At 35.9% G+C, this 24755-nt stretch overlaps 1 protein-coding gene across 1 annotated transcript in view; it reads right to left on the reverse strand.

The window, feature by feature from the left end:
• Nucleotides 1–9653: 9653 nt before the first annotated feature.
• Nucleotides 9654–24755, reverse strand: part of LOC134851715 (uncharacterized) — a 36463-nt gene continuing 21361 nt past the window's right edge. Inside the window, exons 4-9 of the mRNA XM_063867932.1 lie at nucleotides 22107–22249; nucleotides 21563–21674; nucleotides 12669–12856; nucleotides 11648–11932; nucleotides 11046–11153; nucleotides 9654–10506 (exon numbers count right to left, since the gene is read on the reverse strand). Coding sequence (XP_063724002.1) covers nucleotides 10474–10506; nucleotides 11046–11153; nucleotides 11648–11932; nucleotides 12669–12856; nucleotides 21563–21674; nucleotides 22107–22249 — 869 coding nt within the window. The 3' untranslated portion in view covers nucleotides 9654–10473. The remainder of the gene's footprint in view (nucleotides 10507–11045; nucleotides 11154–11647; nucleotides 11933–12668; nucleotides 12857–21562; nucleotides 21675–22106; nucleotides 22250–24755) is intronic.

A 24755-nucleotide genomic window follows, 5' to 3' on the forward strand; every position in this document is an offset into this window, starting at 1 on the left:
CGGGCCGCTTTATAAGAGATTAGCATCTTAACAAAATTAGATTCTACAACGACTATCATAGCTGCTATTTATGAACTGTTCGAAATTCCAAAACCTCGATGACACAAAATTGAAATTTAAAAACCCTGTACTGCTCTTAGCCAGCACAGGTGAGATACGGCAAAAAAAACTATCAAAGTTAGAAAGAAATACAATTAAATATGCACCTTGAATAACATGGAGAAAAACAAAATACATAGCCTACAGAAAGGATTGAAGTTTCTATTGAAAAAACAATTAGAAAAATTATTATATGAAAGCTTTTCGACTTCAGGGATCTTTTATGATTAAACCTTATATGGATAAGCGAATCCAGTTTGAGAAAACCGAGTCAATGGCAAATCTAAACATACCCAAGTTTTTTTTTAAAAAAAACTTCAAAATTCTAAAAAAATATATACGGCTTTACAGCTCTTCCAAATTCAACATCAATTTATAATTGGTTTATTTTAAATTAAAATAACCAAATTTGAGATAACTGCGTTATAACGAAAAAAAAATTTCTTAATGAAATCTTTAAGTTAAACTTTTTTTGGAAACTAGAAAACGATCGAGTTTTTTCGCGCCATTTCAGTTTTCATTATAAGAGAGTGCTTTTTGCCTACCGTTTAGCAAATCAAATTCAATTGAAATTTAAAAAATGCACATAAACCTAAAGTCATTCAAATCAGCGTTTTTAAGTATGAATGCACTTCTTTTGTTATAAGAGCATTTTAAGACAAATTAAGAAAAAAGAAAACTCATCAGGACCTATATAAGAGTCTGAGCTACGTTCATCGACTCTTGAAAAGAATCTTTCATTTTACATGTTTTTTTTAAACATAGCTTACAGAGTTTTTAAGCTGGAAAAGAACAAAGAAGCCGTACGAACTTTTTTAAAGTTTTTGCAGCACATTTCTCAACTTTCAAACTACGGAGAAAAAAATACTACGTACAAGCTGCTTGAACTTCAAATACGGTTTCTAATTGGTCATTTTTTTGTGAAATAATGGCATTTATGCACACAGATGCGAAGTTGCACTTCGCATACACAAGCAAAAATATGACTGATAACGCAACTGGAAAAACCTGAAAACTGAATGAGTAAAACTTTGAGTCTACAAAATTTCTCAGGTGACTCACGCCAATCATGAGTCTACATAAATGCTAAGTCACGCAAGCAAAATATGACTCATTAGCAGTACCAATCAGTTTGAAAACAAAAGAAACTTACCAACTAACAAGCCTCATTTTATAGAGCGGACGCATATTAACTACTATACGAAAAAGTTCATAAAAATGTCCGACCAGGTTCGCACCCTTTTATTTTGATGCGGGTCTACTTCCCTACCTCTGAACTACTGATCTTTGATACCTTAAAGCTAAAAAAACTACTATAGGCCCAGCAGCTAAAGCTGGAGGTACCTGTTTGATATTTGTTGAATTTGTTGTACTGCTGCAGGATGAAGTAGGGTATTTAAAATACTTATGCATTGAGCTTCACCCAAAACCTTGTTTGTTGCTATTAAATGAGGTAAAAATTTTGTAATTCTGGAATTTTCCGAGAAACGTGTTCCTTGCTTATATTTTAATGCGTAGCAGTTTATGCACAGATGATTCGTACAAGTTGCCTTGGTTAAACATTTGGTATCAGATTTAGCTGTTTTCGAGAAGTCAAAAAGTTGAAACGGACAAGAAATCAAAAGATTGACTTCTTTGAAGGCCATAACTTTTAAGTGTTAGAGAAATTAGACGTGAGCGCTTACACAGAGAGCCCTTTTTCTTTTCATTGAACCAATATCTCAGATTCGAGAGGGTAGTTTTAGAGAAAAGTCTAAAATTAAAAAAACAATCAAAAATTCGACTTTTCTGAGGGTCATAATTTTCTGTCTGTGTAAAAAAAAGATGGGCGTAATTACTTATGCAGGAGAGCTTCCACAACCCGTCCTACCAATTGAAACCAAAATCTCAGATTTGGGAGGGTACTTTTCGAGAAAAGTTAAAAAACTTTGAAAAAACGGTCTAAAAATCGAAACTTTTTGTGTGAGAAAAACTGGGGGTAATCATTTATGCAGCGGAGCTTCCCAGAACCCATGCTACTCATTTTAACCTAAAACTCAGATTTAAGACTGTAGTTTTCGATAAAAATCGAAGTTATAAAAAGGGTCAAAAAATCAAAAACTTGACTTTTCGGAGGGTCATAACGTTTTTGTAAAAAAAAATAAAGAGTTAATCATTCATACATCGAAGCTTAACATATCCCATTCTACTCAGTGAAACCAAAACCTTTGAATTGGGAGGGTACTTTTGAAGAAAAATCTAAAAGTTTCAAATAACGGTAAGAAAAATCTAACGTTTGACTTTTCTGACGGTCATAACTTTTAGTGTGAAAAAGTTTGAGCTTAACTGCTAGTGCAGAGGAACTCCCCACAAACCGTCCGTTCGATTGAAACTAAAATCTCAGATTTGAGAGGGTAGTTTCTGAGAAGTGTAAACGTTTCAAAACATGGTGAAAAAATCGAAAAATTGAATATTTTGAGGGCCATAACATTTATATAAAACAATTTGGGCGTAGCCGCTTATGCAGGGCAGCTTTCAATAACCTGTTCTATCCACTTAACCTAAAAACTCAGATTTGGGTGAGTAATTTTCGAGAAAATACAAAAAAAAACCCAAATATTGGGGTCAAAAAATTCCCCCAAACACTTTTTCGAAGGCTGTAGATAATGGGGTAAGGTAGAAAGTTACTAGGGGAGTATGCAAAAAACATGGGAGTGGCCGATATCGCCATTAGTAGAACTCTTTTCGAATTTGGTAGAGTAGTTTTTTAGAACAACGAAAAATTAAAAAAGCGTCTAAAAAAACCGATCCCGTACATTGTCATACCTTTTTTTATCAAACAAGAATTGGTAATACTATAGTCTGTGTTAAAATCCTCAGCATTGGCTGTTCTTAATAGCTGGTTATTGATCAAAATGAAAACTTTCAAAATGGACACATTTACCGAAACAAAATTTGTGTCGCAACATTATTTGCGACTTAGGCTTGGAAAAAAGATAGTTCAAGCTATAACAGAAGCTATGCTAGTATAAAAAAAATTGGATCAATAGGTTTTTTAATTATTCCGCTGCAAAGCCAGAAAAAAGTCTTTTGTTAAATTAGGTTTTTGTGTATTTTTTGCTCTCCGTTCGATAGCGGAGTTTGCTTTCATTTAACAAGGGATATGAAGTGAACTTAAAACGAAAGCAACTGTCAAACGGCGAAGATAACTTGTGAGAATTAATATTTTTCCTCGAAACTAATTAATGAAGACCCATTTGAGTGAATATCACTTCTTTCTTTTAAGCAAAAACTTAAAATTACTTTTCGAAATTGAAAGTCATTCACATATTTCGATGCTGAGCCTTTTTGTAATTTGAAGCATTATTTTTCATTCATTGGCACTTGAAACAGACAACAAACTGTTGAAAAAGGGTCGTGGAACTCAAGGCCAAAACGTGTTTTTTGGGAACACTAACAAATTCTGAGCTTCGAATAAAACAAACATCCTTATAACGTCAAGAAGCTGAAATGATCCACGATTTTCACTAAAAATATCCCAAAATGAAAAAACTGGCTGTTTTATTCCGCTGAGAAATCTAAAAGTCCAAGGCTCGCATTCGTCAGTCGCGTATTTTTACTTCATTTGAACTTTATATATTCCCGAGCAAAACTTATTTTCCCTTCAGAAGATAGAATTTAATTAAATTCGTAGAACATAAATCGAGCCACAAAAAAAAGCAAATTCGAGCGTGAATAATGGAAAAAAAATGAAATTATTTCTCATTGTTACTGGTAGATATGCAAGCAACGAGAATTTAAACATGAAGCATCAGAACCAGTGAGTGGACAGTTAACGAACCCAATTGGGTTACAGAGCACTGCCCGTTTTATGAAATGAAATTTGAGATCTTCAAAGAAAAGGAAAAAAATATAAAAATGAAAAAATAAAAAAATAGGAAAAAAATACTGGAGTTTGAATAAACAAAGCTGCAGATTTATGGAATTGTCTAGACATGTTAATGACATAAGGTCCCAGCTCTTCGTCATTTTTAAAAAAGAATGTTCAATCTTAGTCGGTATAAGACCAAATTAAATAAGAAAATAGTTCAAATTCATCACTCATAATTTCTGAAACTCATTAGTCGTCGGCACACCTATTCGGTTCCAAAAACAAATTTGAACTTGTTCACTTTACTGCTACTTCTTCTACTAACTGTGTCCCATCCCTTGAGGCCTCTCTATCATCAGTAGAACTGATTGGGGGCTTAACGGTCAGTAGACACCTAACTGAGCCCATGCGGCAGTAACCAGCGAACAAGCCCAAGTGTGGTTTTCAAAACGCCGAAGACGCATTGAAAACCACATGCAATTATATTTAGAAAAACTTGAAACTGCAAGAACTTCACATCTGTCATTCTCCGGCATTATCTTTGCATCCAAAAAAATGTCATCAAAAACAATTTTTATTAGCTCTTTATTGCTTAAAATAAACAAATCACGAACTTCGTGGGCAATGCGTTGAATATCTTAATTGAAAACTTGAACAAAAATTTTTGGAATTAGGGAATTTTGCCTAAGTATATTAAAGAGGTTAGTTTCTCTGTAGCTAATTGAAGCTATTTGATTTTTGCTTTCGAAATTAGGAATTTTCATTAGTTTAAAAATTGACCTTCTGGTCATATACGACTGTTTATCAAATACAAAAAGCTTATTTAAAAAAGTTTCAGAAGGTAGTCTTGCCATTGATCGCAAAACAAATTTGAGGAGTTCATATACATGCAGCTCGTGAACTGTTAAAAACTTTTCATCATTTAAAACTTGTCGAATGCTTTCATATTTTCTTTGAAAAAAAAATCGAATAATTTTCTTTTGGATAAAAAAGGGGTAAAACGCTTGAGTAGGATGTGCAACCATACATCAAAATTCCATATTGCAAAATGGGCTTGATATTAAAGCCATAATGATCGTCTTAGTCTTGATTGAAGCTCTCAACCGAGCACTTTAGTCCAGTGATGTTTGTCTCGACGGCAAATAGAAAAAATTAGCTTTATTTACAATGTCATTTTAGAAACAGCAGAGGTCCCAAATTGGATCCTTATGGGACACCACATTCCAGATTTCGCCAAGTTAATGGCGTTTCACCAATTGGGACAAATTGTTTGCGGTGCTTCAAGTAACTTTTAAACCAAAGTCAGCTTTTTTCACTGACACCATATATTTTTAACTTATGAAAAAGACTCTCGTGATGCAGTGTGTCAAAAGCTTTTTTTTAATCAACAAAAACTGTTCTCTTGGGTGATTTAGTTTTATCTAAGCGACATTTCTCTGTTACTTCGGCAATAGCATCAATAGTACTGTTTTTTTTTCGGAAACCAAATTCTTTGATATAAATTATTGAGTTTCTTTCTCTTCCAATTAAATTGCTTGATATAAATTAGTGAGTTTCTTTCACTTCCACGTAATGCCGTCACTTCGTTCATTTCCACTTATACAATCTCGGGTACTTCGTGAATCTACCACAAATCTACAGCATCGATAAAATTTCTCCTTCCCCACTTAGCCATTCCTTCTCGACCCAGACTATTTCACGATTACTTAATTGTCAGACGTTAGGCAGCACTTTAATAGAGCAGAGTATACTAAAGTTGAGCTTTAATAAAGCAGATATAGCTTGAAGATTGTGTTGAACTAACGCGCATAACTTTGAACTAAAGTGTGCGACTTGCTTTGGTATCGCAACTCGGTGGCGTCCATCATGCTTGAAAGACCGAATAATTGAAATTAATTTTAGCTTGCTTTCAGCCAATCAGAATTGAGTATTCAAAATCTCAAAGTAAATCGCAAAAAACTCAAATTAAGAAAATAATCCAGGCCATTAGTGTTAATATTGACCGATTAGATAATAAGCAGATGAGTTTTCAAGACTGAAAAATTTTTATGATTTTGACCTCATTAATCTTGATGATTACCTGAATAGTATTGCGGTTAACCCGCAATTTGTAAAAAATTTGATTATTTTTCACTGATTTAATACATTTTTGTTAATATCACTTAGATTTGTGAGAAAGGCATTTAGCCAATAGGAACGCTTAGCGATTTTGATTGGTTGAAATTATTCAAGCATTCAGTCCTTCAAGCATGAGAACCCTCCCCTCGCAACTCGCTTGTATTAACTTGAGCTCCCAGCTTGCACAAAAAGAAGTCAAATATTTAAAATTATTTGTTCAGAAATATCAACCTGAGACTTTATAAAGAGTGATTCAAATTACCGCGAAGCAAAATAAACAATATCGAAGGCATTCTTAAAACTATCAAAATAAATCTAAAATTGCAGACACAAATCGCACTCAAGTAACAATTGGCGCTTGAAACTAATACTGCACGAATAGATTGAACTAAACAAAAATTGCAATTTTTGAGAGGCCAAAATTTTCAATTAGGCGCCAGTTTTGATTCAAGAATCGATTGCTCAAAAATCAGTCATGCAAGGTTGATACTGATAGAAAATGGATTTATTTAAACTTTTTATCATCGTTTAAGAAATTCAGTGCTTTCATTTAACAAGGGATATGAAGTGAACTTAACACGAAAGCAACTGTCAAACGGCGAAGATAACTTGTGAGAGAGAATTGATATTTTTCCTCAAAACTAATTAATCGAGACCTATTTGAGTGAATATAACTTCTTTCTTTTAAACAAAAACTTAAAATTACTTTTCGAAATTGAAATTCATTCACATATTTCTATGCTATGAGCCTTTTTGTAATTTGCAGCATAATTTTTCATTCATTGGCACTTGAAACAGACAACAAACTGTTGAAAAAGGGTCGTGGAACTCAAGACCAAAAGGTGGTTTTTGGGAACACTAACAAATTCTGAGCTTCGAATAAAATAAACATCCTTATAACTTCAAGAAGCTGAAATGATAATCGATTTTTGCTAAACATATCCCAAAATGAAAAAACTGACTGTTTTATTCCGCTGAGATATCTAAAAGTCCAAGACTCGCATTCGTCAGTCGCGTATTTTTACTTCATTTGAACTTTAGATACTCCAGAGCGAAAATTATTTTCCCTTCAAAAGATAGATTTTAATTAAATTCGTAGAACATAAATCGAGCCACAAAAAAAAGCAAACTCGAGCATGAATAATGAAAAAATGAATTTATTTCTCATTGTTACTGTTCAATATGCAAACAACGAGAATTTAAACATGAAGCATCAGAAACAGTGAGTGGACAGTTAACGAACCCAATTGGGTTACAGAGCACTGCCCATTTTATGAAATGAAATACGAAATTTGAGATCTTCATAGAAAAGGAAAAATATATAAAAATGAAAACATAAAAAAATAGGAAAAAAATACTTAAGTTTGAACAAACAAAGCTGCAGATTTATGGCATTGTCTAGACATGTTAATGACATAAGGTCCAAGCTCTTCATCATTTTTTAAAAAGAATGTTCAATCTTAGTCGGTATAAGACCAAATTAAATAAGAAAGTAGTTCAAATTCATCACTCATAATTTCTGATACTCATTAGTCGTCGGCACACCTACTCGGTTCCAAAAACAAATTTGAACTTGTTCACTTGACGGCTACTTCTTCTACTAACTGTGTCCCATCCCTTGAAGCCTCTCTATCATCAGTAGAACTGATTGGGGGCTAAACGGTCAGTAGACACCTAACTGAGCCCATGCGTCAGTAACCAGCGAACAAGCCCAAGTGTGGTTTTCAAAACGCCGAAGACGCATTGAAAACCACATGCAATTATATTTAGAAAAAACTTGAAACTGCAAGAACTTCACATCTGTCATTCTCCGGCATTATCTTTGCATCCAAAAAAATGTCATCAACAACAAATTTTATTAGCTCTTTATTGCTTAAAATAAACAAATCACGAACTTCGTGGGCAATGCGTTGAATATCTGAATTGGAAACTTGAACAAAAATTTTTGGAATTAGGGAATTTTGCCTAAGTATATTAAAGAGGTTAGTTTCTCTGTAGCTAATTGAAGCTATTTGATTTTTGCTTTCGAAATTAGGAATTTTCATTAGATTAAAAATTGACCTTCTGGTCATATACGACGGTTTATCAAATACAAAAAGCTTATTTAAAAAAGTTTGAGAAGGTAGTCTTGCTATTGATCGCAAAACAATTTTGAGGAGTTCATATACCTGCAGCTCGTGAACTGTTAAAAACTTTTCATCATTAGAAACTTGTCGAATGCTTTCATATTTTCTTTGAAAAAAAAATCGAATAATTTTCTTTTGGATAAAAAAGGGGTAAAACGCTTGAGTAGGATGTACAACCATACATCAAAATTCCATATTGCAAAATGGGCTTGATATTAGAGCCATAATGATCGTCTTAGTCTTGATTGAAGCTCTCAACCGAGCAGTTTGGTCCAGTGATGTTTGTCTCGTCGGCAAATAGAAAAACTTAGCTAAATTTACACAATGTCGTTTTAGAAACAGCAGAGGCCCCAAATTGGATCCCTATGGGACCACAGATTCCAGATTTCGCCATGTTAATGGCGTTTCACCAATTTGGACAACTTGTTTGCGGTGCTTCAAGTAACTTTTAAACCAAAGTCAGCTTTTTCCACTGACACCATATATTTTTAACTTATGAAAAAGACTCTCGTGATGCAGTGTCCAAAGCTTTTTTTTAATCAAGAAAAACTGTTCTCTCGGGTGATTTAGTTTTATCTAAGCGACATTTCTCTGTTACTTCGGCAATAGCATCAATAGTACAGTTTTTTTTCGGAAACCAAATTCTTTGATATAAATTATTGAGTTTCTTTCTCTTCCACTTAAATTGTTTGATATAAATTAGTGAGTTTCCTTCACTTCCACGTAATGCCGTCACTTCGTTCATTTCCACTTATACAATCTCGGGTACTTCGTGAATCTACCTCAAATCTACAGCATCGATAAAATTTCTCCTTCCCCACTTAGCCATTCCTTTTGACCCAGACTATTTCACGATTACTTAATTGTCAGACGTTAGGCAGCACTTTAATAAAGCAGAGTATACTAAAGTTGAGCTTTAATAAAGCAGATATAGCTTGAAGATTGTGTTGAACTAACGCGCATAACTTTGAACTAAAGTGTGCGACTTGCTTTGGTATCGCAACTCGATGGCGTCCCTCATGCTTGAAAGACCGAATGCTTGAAATTAATTTTAGCTTGCTTTCAGCCAATCAGAATTGAGTATTCAAAATCTCAAAGTAAATCGCAAAAATCTCAAATTAAGAAAATAATCCAGGCCATTAGTGTTAATATTGACCGATTAGATAATAAGCAGATGAGTTTTCAAGACTGAAAAATTCTTATGATTTTGACCTCATTAATCTTGATGATTATCTGAATAGTATTGCGGTTAACCCGCAATTTGTAATAATTTTGATTATTTTTCACTGATTTAATACATTTTTGTTAATATTGACTTAGATTTTGTGAGAAAGGCATTTAGCCAATAGGAACTCTTAGCGATTTTGATTGGTTGAAATTATTCAAGCATTCAGTCCTTCAAGCATGAGAACCCTCCCCTCGCAACTCGCTTGTACTAACTTGAGCTCCCAGCTTGCACAAAAAGCAATCAAATATTTGAAATTATCTGTTCAGAAATATCAACCTGAGACTTTATAAATAGTGATTCAAATTATCGCGAAGCAAAATAAACAATATCAAAGGCATTCTTAAAACTATCAAAATAAATCTACAATTGCAGACACAAATTGCACTCAAGTGACAATTGGCGCTTGAAACTAATACTGCACGACGAGATTGAACTAAACATCAATTGCAATTTTTGAGAGGCCAAAATTTTCAATTAGGCGCCAGTTTTGATTCAAGAATCGATTGCTAAAAAATCAGTCATGCAAGGTTGCTACTGATAAAAATTGGATTTATTTACACTTTTTATCATCGTTTAAGAAATTCAGTGCTAAATAAAACGGAATAGAAAAATAGCATTCCGAGAACGAGTCAGGCAAATGCAACTCGCTTGATGTACTATCTAAATTATCATTCAGAATTACGAACAAAATAAAACCTCTTTTTCATCTTCAATAGCATATAGATTTCTAGCCGAGTTTTTCAAACATTCTTTCCGAGGGAAATTTTCGTCTTGGCTGAATATTCTCCAAAAAATTGTTTCATTTAAAATGGGCGAAAAAGAGCTCAAAACTACTTTTCAATGTTGTAGCAACTGAAAAACAGAACAAAACGTAGAACTGATTATTTTATTTGCGTCTATTAGAGTTGCTGGTATAAAAACAACCATGTTCCTTCTTTGTTAGTGAATAGAACAAAATAGTTTTGCGAAGTAGAAAGAGAGAGAAAAGAGTGAGAGGGGTTGAATTGTAATTGGTGTTGGCGGAGTGAATAAACAAGAGAGAGATTCCATCGTCAGACGGAGGCAGTTTGCGAGATTGGGTTGTCCTGAAACAAACACAAGATGCATTTTTTGGCCCCGGTCCTACCTACTGCATCTCCAACTGGGAAGGAAGGGGCGGGGGAGTAGGGTTGTCGACCATTTTGGCCGTAGCCGTTTCCACCTTGAGGAGGCGGAGAACATCGAACTCATCAGCTGATTTCCAACATGATTACTTCGAAAAGCACCAATGAACGCCACGAAACTGAAGGAAATACTACCGTTTTGATAGATGATTTATACCTTCGAGTGTTTCACAAAACGGTTTCAAAATTTTTTAAGAACATACTTTTTAATTTGAAAAACTTACATTTTTCACATTTAAAAACAAAAGACACAAGATGCGCCTTCAGAAAATTAAAGATTGGATATCGCAAAACATCAAAAATAAGGGACATTTCAGATGGTGAATGACTCAAATTTCTGGCGGGATATCATCCTCCTAGATCCGGTACTACAAAGAGTAGGATTAGAACATTGGGGTTGTGTGGCGATTAGAATGGGGAGAGGGATAAAGGATATTTGCTGGTTTTTGTGTGGCACTAACGGAAGGAGAGTGTTCGTGTTCTATCTGTATGACGTCATCGTCCTCAACCTCCTCCACTTCTACCCGTTCGAACTTGTCTTTTCCCGACATCTTCGTCATCGGTTTCTCCTTAAACACATCTACAGCTGCAAAGATTACTCCTGACTAAACAGCAAACTAGCACACGCAGCCACGAGAAAATATCAGATGTTTAAACATAATTCTACACGTAAATATTGGCGAAATAAAAATCTGGCTTATCTAAAAAATATATATATATTCTGATCTAGGAATAAATTTAGCGTTAAAAGCAACGATAGGTTAGCGAAGTATCCAGTAGCGGTTTTATTTGAGGATTTATCAATGTTTTATCAAAATTATCGAGGATTTATCAAAATTTTCCAAAAAGTGCATAAAAACGCCTTTTTGGCCTGTTTTTTTTTTCATAAATTTGCCCACGGTGCAAAATTTTTTGTCAAATTAGGGTCTTAGGGTCTTTATAGTAGTGATTTGGGAGAGCTCAGAAAATCAATTTGGTCGACCTCAAAAAAAGGGCGAGATTGAATCGTAAGATTGAAGCGTGAAAAAAGTTTTTAAAAGTTGGTTGGTCTTTCTGGTCTCACCGATGGCGATGGTTCGTCGTTTTCAGTTTCATCGAAATCCAGTCTGTCGAAACTCGCTTTGTCGTCGAAGTCTATGCTGTCATTACTTGAGGCGCCACACTGCTTACCCGCCATCATTACCAATCCGAGAAGAACAATACAGCCGAACACTATGAGTAGAATGTAGAGCAACATCGGAGACCCCGGGAAAGAGGTGATGCGAGATGGTTCTCCTATTCGCAACATGTAGCTGGCAGAGTTGCAGTCGGCAGTTCCACAACAACAAACACGCGTCCGGTTTTCTCCCTACAATGAAAACTTGAATTAATTTTCAATTACAAGGCATCTAAAGAGAACTTTTTAGTGCGACTAGGGGAGCTCTGAAAAACCTAGTCTTTCTTGCTATTCAGACTCCATTATAGCCAACAGAATTTTTTAAGATTTTTAATTTTAAAAAAAAACGGGACAAATATCATCACGACCTATTTAAGTGACTATGTTTGTAAGTTCTTTTACACTAAATAAATTCCCACTAAAATGAGTACGGCCGATTCCCTCCCATTTGTATACCACGATTTTTTTGAATATAATCAGTTATTTTAATTTGATTACAGAATACCAGCTTTAAGCAATAACTAGGGCAGAAAAATCATTGATATTTTTGAAATTTCGTTTCTTCTCAAACTTCATTCAACAAATGCAGTGGTAGCAACATTCAGTGATAATTAAAAACAACAGCAAATTATTCCTAATAGACAAAGCTGCGCTTCGCAGACACAGCCAAAAACGGCAAAAGGCAACTTCAAATGAATGCGAAAAAAAACGAAGAAATACGCCAAGAAAGAAAATCAACATTAAATAGTTACAAGACTGCTCGTATCAAGGCAAAGCGCTAAGAGTTCTGCCAACCCTTTAACATTAATGAAATAGTTTTTGATAGAATCTTTTCAATATTTTTAAAAACTGATGATAAATAGAAGATTTTTTAATCATCCCCCACACGTTCTTCAATCGAGACAACAAAAAAACCAACAACAGCAACCTTAGTGTAGTTAGTGGGTTCAGTGCATGAAGCTAGAGTGTCGCTGCCACATGAGCTGTCTGTTATGGTCTGGTCGCAGAAGAAGTGGGCCTCCAGAATGTCCTCCTCTAGCACCGTCATCTTCGCCACACAATAGAGCGACTTCGTCTCATCACACTTCTCCGGATCACCGCCCACCACGAAGTCGCCTACAATACAGAAGCTTCCTTTAATCTCTTTGAATTTCAATAACTATGTATGGTTGACAATTTTTCTGATAAAATTAGCCGAAATTGAGAAACTGAAAATTAATATTTTATTCTGCTGGGAATTCTAAAAAAAATCCACTTTCGAAACAAAAGTTCATTCACGTTGTTTCACGCAATTCACGCTTTTGTAATTGGAGAGCGTATTTTGTCTTCTTTTTAGCAAAACAATTTGAATTGAACTTGAAAAAAATGAAAGCTTACCTGCAAAAAAAAACTTTTGGCTGAACGAAAAAAACTTGACCTACATAAGTGTTTTCACTACTTTCATTGCCACTTAAAATTCGATTTGGCAAGGTTTAATGGAGAGCGATTTGCAGAACAGAGTTATTGTTCGACGACTCAACTCTAACTTCCCATGTAAAAATGAACTATTCCCATTATAACCTCAGCAGAAAAAAGCCCCCACTTCTGCCTCACCTCTCAACCAAAAATCTTAGTGCGGATTAATTGTTTGACAAAACTTGGGTGAAAAGCACTAACAGTTGGGCTTCAAACAATCGAAACTTAATCAAAAACATGCCAAAATTACTATTTATATTTACTTTGTTCCTATTAGATGGTAATATATTCCATAATTACATTTTATCATATCCTAGTTTTAAATTGCTTCAAACAACGAGCAGTTCAATTATATTACAGCAGTAGCTTTTTTTATTAAATTCAACCTCATTAGAGTACGCCAATTTATATTCCCTACCAATGCTTCCGCCTCCTCATCGCTTATTGAGCTAGAGAACATGGTTATACTTTTGCCTGCTGTTATGTTCAATATGAAGGAGTTAACGTTTATTTTGGTTGGCACGCAAAATTTACTTCGCTTAGCAGGCATACACTGTTCACGTGATTACATCAAGGAGAGAAACAACAAAAATGATCAATAAAAGGAGGAAATTTGAGTCAATATATATCAATATCACTATCTTAAAAAGTAATTTGGGTTGGAGCGAGTTGAAAGGAATAGACACTGCAAGAGATCAGTTTATCAAGCTCTTTTTACGCTCGACCAGTTATGACAACCAAGGTCATTTTAAATATCACTGAGGCTGAAGCCAAGGTCGTTTGTGGGGATGTTAACTTGGTTCCAAGTTGGGAATTTTCAGCCAATCAGAATGAGCATTTTACATGCAGTGCTTAGCAAATTTTATGCGCAAATTAAATGCTGTTCACTTGGTCTATCTGGGGGGGGGGGGGGGGGGGGGTTGACATTCGAGGAAAACGGAATATTTATGCTTGGCTTGGTTTTTTATTCCGTCAATTTATTCGGCAATCGAAATAGTTTTTAACAAAAAAATTTTTATACCCCATTGAAGATACCAACTCCCTGAAATCAAATGGAAAAAGATATTTTACCTCCGATCATACGAATCCGGGCAGTTTACAGGCCGAAGACGAACCACATCGGAAAAAACTCAATGTTCGCAAAGCCGACTGGGAAGCCTATCAGACGGAGATTGCCAAGGAGTTAGCCGCCCAAATAATAGAGTGCGAGTCCATCAAGAAGGTGCACAGGAACTGGTGGAAGCCATCATCAAGAAGGCCATACCGACAACCAAGAGGAAGAACCCGAAACCCTGGTGTAGTGACAACTGCGAGTTGGCGAAGCGGTACTGCAACGAAGAGGAGAAACAAGCAAAGAAGAAGAGGCAACCAGTGGTTTAAAGACCGATACAACGAAGCTCAGAAGCTGAAAGACACAGTTGTGAAGAGCAAGATAGCCAGCTGGAGGTCTTTCGCCGGCACATTTGAAGCGCGGACGCCAACAACAAAGATATTGAACACTCTACGCGCCATTGATGGCCGGAAGAAGTCGAGACGTCCCAACCAACCCATCAGGCAGGACGCGAATACTTTCATCACAGACAGAAGCAAAGCTGAAGGTGCAGTCAGAGTCTACGTACAAATATGCAAGGTTCAGATCAGAAGAGTGAACGAGAAGGACGCCTACATGACCTACCGCGGATGCATCAAGACGGAGGGCGAAGACATGGACAAGCCCTTCACGCTCCTGGACCTGAACACGCTCCTGGACTTGAACACACTCCTGCGCAAGACCAAAGCATCAGCACCTGGCCTGGACAAAGTGCAAACGCTGATGCAGCTCAATCTCACAAGCGAAGGCTAAGACCGCCTTTTTCATCTGTTTAAAAGGAGCTGGACCGAGGGCAGAGTACCCAGCAGCTGGAAACTAGCGTGTATCATTCCTATATCGCTGAATGACAAGCATGTAGATGAAATCAAGATCTTCAGGCCAGTTTCGCTCCTCCCAAGCATCTCCGAAGTCATGGAAAGCTTGGTCCAAACCAGACTGAAGAAATGGACAGTAGTCCTTAAAATAATTCCCGCAGAGCAAGCCGGCTTTCAGCTATTCCTATCTACCGAAGTTCTCGCTAGCATCTGCCAGGATACCATGGACGGTTTGCAGAGGAAGAAGCGGACGCTGCTAGTCCATGTTGATTTCAAAGCCTTTATCAGCACCTAGACAGTTCGCAGACGACTTGACGATTGGTGAAGCAGCATGAACTCCCAGTGAAGCGGCAGCTGACACACAGAAAGCACTAAAAGTCATCACCGAATAGGCAGCAGAACATGCGATGACCTGTTGAGAAGACAGAAACCGTAGTAGTCTCCCTCGATCCTCGCGAAACAGCTGGCAAAGGCCAGCCACCGATAACTCCGCTAGAAAGAGCACCAACTACAAGAAACAAATGACTATACTGGGAGCCTACATCGAATCATAGCTGAAGTTCTCAAAGAAGGCAGAGACCCGGGTCCTGACGACGCCGCCTTCAAGTGGCGGACCCGACTTCCTGGCTAGCCAGGTTGCAAATGGCGTCGAACTCCACCTCCCATGGGTCGGGGAAAGCTCAGAAGTCTCCGGGTTTTAGTCTGGACACGGACGAGCCCAACCCGACCAACGAATAGAAGCCGAATAGAAGACCCACACCAAGTCCCGGTAAATCACTTCCACCGCAGAGCAACCGGAAGGCAGCCCATGCCGACCGAATATAGAAGAACAGAAGAAGTCACCCTGCACAAACTCAGGCTGAACAGGGCGCCCTTCCTACAAGCAACGAGACATAGACACGGACAAGTGGATGACCCAAGCTGCCCCTACTGTAATAACGGAGAAGAACACATACTTCGAGTGGAAGACGACCCTTGGAGAAGACTCGAAACTAGACGTCCTACAAACATATACACCCGCCGTCATGGATTATTTGAGGAGCATTGGGGTTCAACCCCGTGGGCTCAGCACTGTAGACGGCCTACAACAACTCTTCAAGTGGAACTTAGATTATCCAACACTGTTTCCAACATCTAAGAGATTATTGAGGATCTGCGCTTATTGCACCTTATATACAAACCAAACACCGGCCAGGCAACACTCTTTTTGGTGCTAAATTCTTTACTATATTTTGAATGAAAGGCTTGTCTGACCACTTTGCAGTATTTCCTTAATTAACTACTGCAGATGCATCACATGAAAACGACACCTAACAGCTCTTCTCTCTCACAATCCTTCTTTCAGACAAGTTTTAATGCTACTATCAGCACCTGCTTAACTCAACTATTGTAGAACGAAACTATTGATATGTTTTTCTTGACACTGATGAGTATTTAGATAACTGGTAATCTCAAATCATGAGGCCACTTTAATTAACATGTACCCAGGTACCCAAACGACGTCTGCAACTTCCTGTTGATTACTTTCATAAATCTAAACTAAGTGGGCTTGATAATAAATGGAGTTAGATAAGTTGTCTGCTCTGAATGAACACTTTTGCGCAACTTCAAATATCGAACTTGCACATTCATTCTTAACAGCTGCAGCAACTTAACTGCGCATGTTATTTAGCAATTTCCAATTGTTTGTGTGCTCACAGGACCTTCTTTTTATTAGACCATCTATTTCAAAGTCTAGCAATGCGCAAAACTATCGTAACTTTAGCTTTTTACACCAAATGTTGATTTCTTCTGCTGAAATAAATCTGGGATTTGTTATTTTGAATTACGGAATGAAATGATATTCGGTCAACACGGATTCATGATGAAACGGTCTGCTTATACCCAGCTTGCAAATTATTTATGTCAAACTTACCACAAAAATGCTACAAAAGCTCAAAATCTTGCAGTATACTTTAATTTTCGCAAAGCATTTGATCATATTCCTCGTCACAATCTTCCTACCAAATTTTGCTTCGAAAATAACTTTCATAAACTCTCCGCATCGTTTCAAACTAAAACCAAAAACTTTTGTTGTAAGCGAATCAAGCTTTGCAAAAAGTAGATGTGACTAGTGATGTCCCACCAAGAAGTGTCTTTGGTCCTTCAAGTTACATTCTCAAATTATTAAAAACAGCCCAACTCATGTATAACTTTTGACTGCTTCATTTCTGTTGATCACAGCAAGCTCTACTCCAAATGTTCTTTTCTTTAAGTTTAAACAGATATTTAGGTTTTTCGCAATCAGACCATCAAAAATGTAATAACAGTCAATGTTGAATGTAGAGTTATACGTTTTAAATCATTCACACCGAACACTATACGATACCTCAATGATAATATCATTCTATCAGCGTCATCAAGGAAACATATTGGTAAAATGATACAACAAATTGAAATGGGATGATCTCAGAAGAAACAAAATGATTGCAGTAAAAATAGCCTTCTATTTCTCAAAGTACTAATTTCCTTTGTGTTGTGAAAGCTAGTTTATATTTATTTCTTCGCTGCAAATTGGAATCATTCAACAAAAAATTTTCGAAAAAGCCGATAAAACATGCCAGGCATTTTCATTACCTCCATTCTTGCATCATAAAATGTGAACGTTAAATTGATTATGAGCCAAGCTATCCAATTACGCGCGATTCAACTAGAGAAATTTTTAATCGGGGAAAGATGTCTATATTCCCATTTGTTGGCTCGTTTTTCTCGCTAACATTAAAACCTGATTCTAGTTTAATTGAAACCACAGGCATCAAAATCTTTCAAATGATATTTCAAAATTTCGTGTACCATTGTTAGTTGAAAATCAAAGTGTGTATGAAAAGAAAAACGAAACCTTCCTCTGAAAACCCTAAATTGAGCCTGAGATTTTGGCCGTTCTTGAAGTTCTAGGGTTTCTAAGACATAACAGTTAGAAAAACAATTAATCGGAAACTCGGCCGACGAGACACGCGAGCCCTAAAACATGATTTTTTTCAATGAGATTTCATTCCAAAATTTAATCAGCACACAGTGCAATCCACGTAGCCGCATTTTTAAATACTTCTTTGCAAAGAATGCAACGCTCAAAAACCCATTTGAAGATAAAAAAACGGAAAATTAGAGCAAATCAGAAAAAGAAATTCGAGTTTTTTTCCAACCTTAATTCAGTCACAATTTTAACTTGTATGTCGTCTATCAAGTCGTCTATCAATGCATTCATATCACCGTTTTGTATTCAAAAAATAAAAAAGAAATGGGTTCAAAGAAAGTTGGACACAGAGGCGGAAAATCGTTTTTGTCATTAAAAATTGCAACAAAAGTCCAAATATCCAAAAAAAAAACCTGTACCATTAAAAACTATATAATGAGAAATGATAAAAAGAAGTCGAAAATTCAAAGTCTTTTCAGAGGAATTAGGGCGACAAAAATAAAAAAACAGACAATAAACTAAATTAGTCAAAAACTTTCAGTTCGCAGAAAAAAACAGGTCTCCACTGGAATCGAGCTTAATGGTTTTGCGTTCTCAAGCATGGTGTTTACAGCAACTTGGAAGAAAGCTGGACTTTTCAAAAAAGTCAGGCTACGGGAACTAAGCCGACAAAAATAAACAGACGGACGACAGTCAGAAAAAGCTCCAATACGTCGATGTAAAAAACCGAAACCAATTAGGCCGAAAAAAGACGAAAATTACAAATATAATAAATCGAGTTGCTAAAATTACAACCATTTTAGAAAACAAATTTCGATTCAACCGGACTTTTAAAATGCTAAAATACTAAAAACAAGCACAACAACTGAGCCGAAAAACATAAACATAAGCAGACTAATATTAGGCGGACAATTTTATTTGAAACAGAAAATTTCCGTTTGAAAAAACCGGTTTATGTCAAACTCGAACCCAGGAACTTTGCCGTACCAGGGGTATTCGTTACCTGCAGGCTAAGTTTGCAGGAGACACCAAGAAATTTCAATTCAAACTACGTTGAATTCAATCAAACTTGAATTCAATTATGAGCCAAGGTACCAACAGGAGTCCAGATGAGTCATGTGAAAAAATTATGGAAAAAGTCTTGTACCCGATAGCAATATCCTTGCTTATTGCAAGGGTAATGAAGAAATCCAAACAACATTCGATTTTTTTAAATCGTATTTCAGTCGAGAAAAATGTGTTAGTACGTAAAATGACCCAAGTTGTCATACAAGCGCCTTCATATCACCATTTTCAGTTTTTTTTTTGAAAATGGAAACTGAGCCGACGAAAATTGCAACGATAAACAAAACCTTTTTTTTTTTCAATCCAGTTTCAGTCAAACAATAATATCACTCTCTAATATAACCCATAGTGTGCAATCAACGCTGTTATATGGCCGTTTTCTATCAGCATTTGCGCTTATTTCAGATTTGTAAGAGAAGTTGTTCACGGAGAGCAAAGAGTAGTTCACGATTACAATTGCAGTCAAACAATTCATCATTGTTACTTTTTTTCGCAGAAGATTTTCGCAACACACCCAAAACTTACAGCCACCAAGTAAAGTTAGGCTTTTCTTCACTGAGCTGTTTTGCTTTTTCGCTTTTGCCGTTATGCAAAAATGCTGTCAGCGTACAACACGTATATATTTCTCTTTTGATATCCTCAAACTGAAACTGAGTAAAACAAAGTGACCTCATTTGATTTAAACAATTCTTGTTCTATGTTTCCTCGCTGTCTTGATGACGTTTGTGCACAACCTGTTCGATGCCTTCATACTCTTAAAGGGAATAAATTAGTAATAAGAATCTAAGTTCAGTTTTGCCGAATTGTTTATATCTTTAACACCTTCAGATGTTGCGGGGAGACGTTTCACAATGATTTGCTGAAGAAATACGTCAAAATTGTTTGAAAACATACTGGGGCATGTTTCTCAATCGTTACCTTCTGATTAAACAACAATCTGAGAGCTCCGGGCGGTTTTTCTCAAGGGACCTCGTTATTTTAGAGACCGTCTATCATAGTTGTACCCTCAAATCTTTCTCGATCTTAGATTATAGAAACAACTTTTGCCATCCAAAATTTCAACTAGTGTTATCAGCTACTGAATATGGTAAATGCGGCGCATGAACAAAGCAGAGATATCACATAAATACTCTCTCCAGCCAAGCAAACTCTACATTGGGAAAACATTGAGGTGGTCTTAGACATATTAGCATACGAAAGTGGCAGAGAATAAATCGGCAAAAAACAAAGACCGCAAAAAATTCAACGGCGCGAAAGTCAATAAAAGAAGGTAAATTAAATTAAATTATAACACCATTCTCTATGCTTAGCAGTGGAATGGTACAAAAATATGTACGCTCAGCTGTTTTTCTTTTACGAGGTGTTCAAATGACCGTAACCTCCGTTAGATTAAAAAGCAATAAACAAACAGGGCGGTCAGTCTAAAAATATAAGCAAAACTTCAGGTCTTTGACACCTTAACTGAGTCGACCATACGAAAATTGCTTCGAATTTCTAGAACAATTTATGATTGGCAATCTTTCGTTTAATTTAACTAATTTGTGAAAAGTGGATCAAAACAGGAAATGTTTTTTTATTCAGCTGCGAAATCTGAAAATTAAAATCCACTTTCGAAATTCGAAATTGATCACGATTATTATGAACTTTACATTTTTTCTATTCAGTATTGGAGTTTGCCTTGCTTTTAACAAAGGAAGGAACTGAACTGAATTAAAAATGAAATCAAAAATCAAGTCACGATTTTTTTGCCAGAAAAAGTAAACAATAAAAATCACGACCTATATTAGTCTTCACTGCGTTTATAGACTCTTTAAAAAGTTGATATACTGATATAGGAATTGATAATTTTTACAACCAACAAACAAAATAATAAAATTCGAGAGAGGCAAAGCTGGCTTCGCTAACGCTAACGACAAAAAAGCAGCTCTATAAAGTGAAATAAGAAAAAGTAGAGGTGGGACTCGAACTAATTGAAGTTTTGTTGCGTCAGATACAAACTACCGACCTCGAGATTGGGAGTCTCCCGTCCTTCCCATAACGATCGGCAAACACTAGCCACAAATAAAGCAGCGAAAAGATGCTGTGACATTTACAATGCTACAGATTTTGACTATAGGAAAAGAGCCACCAAACGAGCATTCTTATGTGCGAGTTAGGTTGGAAAAAGTAGTCGTAGTAATAACCCTTGCTAGTGTAAATAGAACGGTCATTTAAAATGCGGACTTGCTCAAAATTTGTCTGTTAGTTGAAAAAGTACAGATGAAGATGACCTCCAATTTCAGTCATCCAGTGAGCAAAGTTATTTGCGGTAAAAAAAAATCTAGCACCCGATTGCATGACTCTTGCTTATCGCTAGGGTAACAAGCATCAAAACAATAAAAACAGTCATCTTTAGCAGAAGTATATTATGATGTGAGTTAAAGTTAAGCTTCAAAATCACTAACCGGTAGAATTTGTGGTTCCTGTGTAACACGAGGAGACTGGAGAAAATTGAAGTGGCACGAAGTGTTTTGTATGCTTGGAGCAGCATAGAAGCCCACGTCTCAACATACCCAACTAAAACAAGGCGCCGTTGAACCAATCATTGATTAGATTTTGGGCATCAATCCTTGTCATCAAATTTGGTTCAAATATGTAAGTCATGTAGTAAACAGAAGATTTAGGGATCTAGGGTGACATTTATGCTATCTTGGAGGCTATCTTGGTGATGGTTCAAATTTTTCAGAAAAAAATGGTTACTTATCGTCGAAATCATATTTCATCTTCCTTTTGAAAATCCCTCCTACGCTCCCAGAAAACAAACTAGATCAGCGCCTTTGTAAGCTCTTTTCTATTCTCAAAGCTTCATAGTTTCTCAAACCTGACATTTTTGTTTCCAATCTGACATTTCTCTTCTAATTTTTTCTCTCTAATTATTTGTCCCCAAACAAAGAGGGGAGAAAAACTTGTCGACTAGAAGAAAAAATAGTAGAAATGAGAAATAAATACCCTGACGTTGTCTCTACAAGTGTACAGTGTGTAGTCATAGTTTAACTGGTTACAGGGATGATTATCGTCGTTCGCACAGCCATAATATTGAGTTGTTATCTGTTTGCGGTTGGAATGAGAAAACTGATAGCAGAATTTGAGGTCTAAAATAAAAAAATCGCTTTTTAGATTCGAGCAACATTTGATTGAGCAACACTGATAGCAGAATTCGAGGTCTAAAACAAAAAATCGCATTTTAGATGCGAGCAACATTACTTACACAGAAAAGGAAAACCAAGAAAATAACTGGGTCATTGTTACACGACAAACTCAGGCAATTATAACATACTCCGCACTAATTAATTTTAGAACCCATCGCAACACAAAACAAAAACCTAAGTTTTAGAAGCATTTATCAAAAATTTGAGCTCCAAATCGAGAAATCTTCCACGCAAAAAAAATTGTCTAAAATAACTAAAATTTTCAACCAATTTCAGTTTGAGATGTATTAAAATTATATGAAAGATGTATTATTTTATTATTCTCTATAGCTAAACCGTAGTCTCCGTGATATATCACGATAGCAATCTTTCTTGCTAACTTTGTCAATAGCCTGAGACAAATCCTCATTATAAAGCAATCAAATCTACAAGTTCATCAGAAAATGTTACAAAAACAGTCATAATCTCGAAAATTATTGGGTCCCAAATTATAACTTAGCTAAGAAAGACCATGAAAACGGCCGATATACAATAGCGCTTTCCAAATTTTGACCCAAAAAATGAATAGTTGCTTTGTATATTAATTAATTTCCACGATGATTCAATATAAAAAGGCATTTCGTCACAAACTAAGTAAAATAGGTCAATACATAGTTAACATATACCGGAAATGCAGATCAAGTATAGAACACGGGATACAGAGACAAAAATCAAGACAAAAGAAAGAAATTATGATCCCCAACTCATGATTACTGAAACATCTGGTACTATCGAACAAGCTGGATTTTATGTCAGGTTGAAAAACTGACATTTTTCCTAAATAGAGCATGATAAGTGAGATAGACAAAGGGCAACAGCCAAGGCCCACTAGGTTTCGACCTTGTATAGTAATGAATAGACAATTTTTTACAATTGGAAACAATTATTTACAATTTTGAAACAACTTTTTACAATTTTTGTTGTTAAACACTTGGAACCACTTGCGATTCAATAAATATATGATGAGTGCATCGTGAATCTAAAAATGTAGCAAAGAGAACTTTGAACTATGTTACAATTGAAGAATAATGAGAGAAAAAACGAGAACAAAAAATGAAAACCAAAAATGCTTTTTTTCGTGTTTGAAATTATTTATTTTCTTCAAAAAAAAAGACCTCGGGGGGTTGAAATAGGTATTCAAAAAATTGGTGCCAGAGTCTTATTGATATGAAAGGACTACCGGACATTTGCAAGAAACAAAAAATGGTAAATAAGTCGAAAGAATCATAGCCGACATCGAATCAGCCAAAAATCTTCGTCAAAAAAACTTTCATGTAACGCCCACATAGGATCCACGATAGCTATAAAAATAGCCTTTGCGAAGTACAATACAGAATTTGGAAACTAGATCAACAGATCTCAAATCATTAAACCATGAAGCCGAAAAACCATCAGTAGAAAATTAATATCAAAACTATAATTATGCATTCAATGGTTTGAGTTCTAGATACAGCATGAGCAGTAACTAGTACCCGGTAGTTCACTTTGAATTAAGATGCAACTGATAATTTCATCAGCATAGCAGCATCATAAGTGTTTCATCTGATTTTGTTAAACTAGTTAACCCGGAAAAGCTTACTAATCGCAGGCGTTAAAAATCTTTTATCAGTTAAGCCTCTCTTCCTCTGTTGTGATAAACTTATTGTGATTAACTTACTAAATTGCAGTAAGAAACTCATTGAATAGCCCTTGAACAAATTTACTTCCTGTGTATTTTCAGACGTATGAGCTAGGGACATGAATCAATTATTAGTTGCGAATGTCCCGTCACTCCTAGCTTTGACGGGTCAAGTAAACATATTCTTATAGTTGTAAGTGCGCTACAAATTGTTTTAGAGCTTGAAATTAGCTTAATGTTTATTTCATCGACTATAGATTTAAAAAAAAAAACAGTAACCCTGCTATTGAATCAAAACGGGCCAATTAGCTTCTAAAAAAATTCTCTTGTAGGCTCCTAGCAGTTATGGCTGAATGGAGCAAACGAAAATCTGAGTTCGATTCAAAAATTGATGAAATAACGAAGCAAATAAAAGAACAGAATGAGACTAACAGAGAACCAAAACACTAACAGTGAGACATTCAAAAGTAACAGCCAACCAGATTCAAAGCTACATAGGAAACAAAAGACGTGGAAATAACAGAGGAGGATATAGATGAAAAAAACAAACTCAAATTGAGGAAATAGTCAACCTCAGTACTCGGGCAACTGGAATAACCAAGGATATAATCAGAAACAAAATACCTGGCAACCGAATCAGCATCAGCAGACTGGTCAACAAACCGGCAAAACGCTCAAACTAGGGAAACACAGCAAAATGGTTAAATCGAGATGACACAGCATGCAAGAAATCAATGCAAAAAATTTCGTTACCCAAATCACACTGCTAAGTTTTGTTTACAAAAACTAAGG

The sequence above is a fragment of the Symsagittifera roscoffensis genome, chromosome 7, assembly GCF_963678635.1.
Source record: "Symsagittifera roscoffensis chromosome 7, txSymRosc1.1, whole genome shotgun sequence".
NCBI lineage: Eukaryota > Metazoa > Xenacoelomorpha > Acoela > Convolutidae > Symsagittifera > Symsagittifera roscoffensis.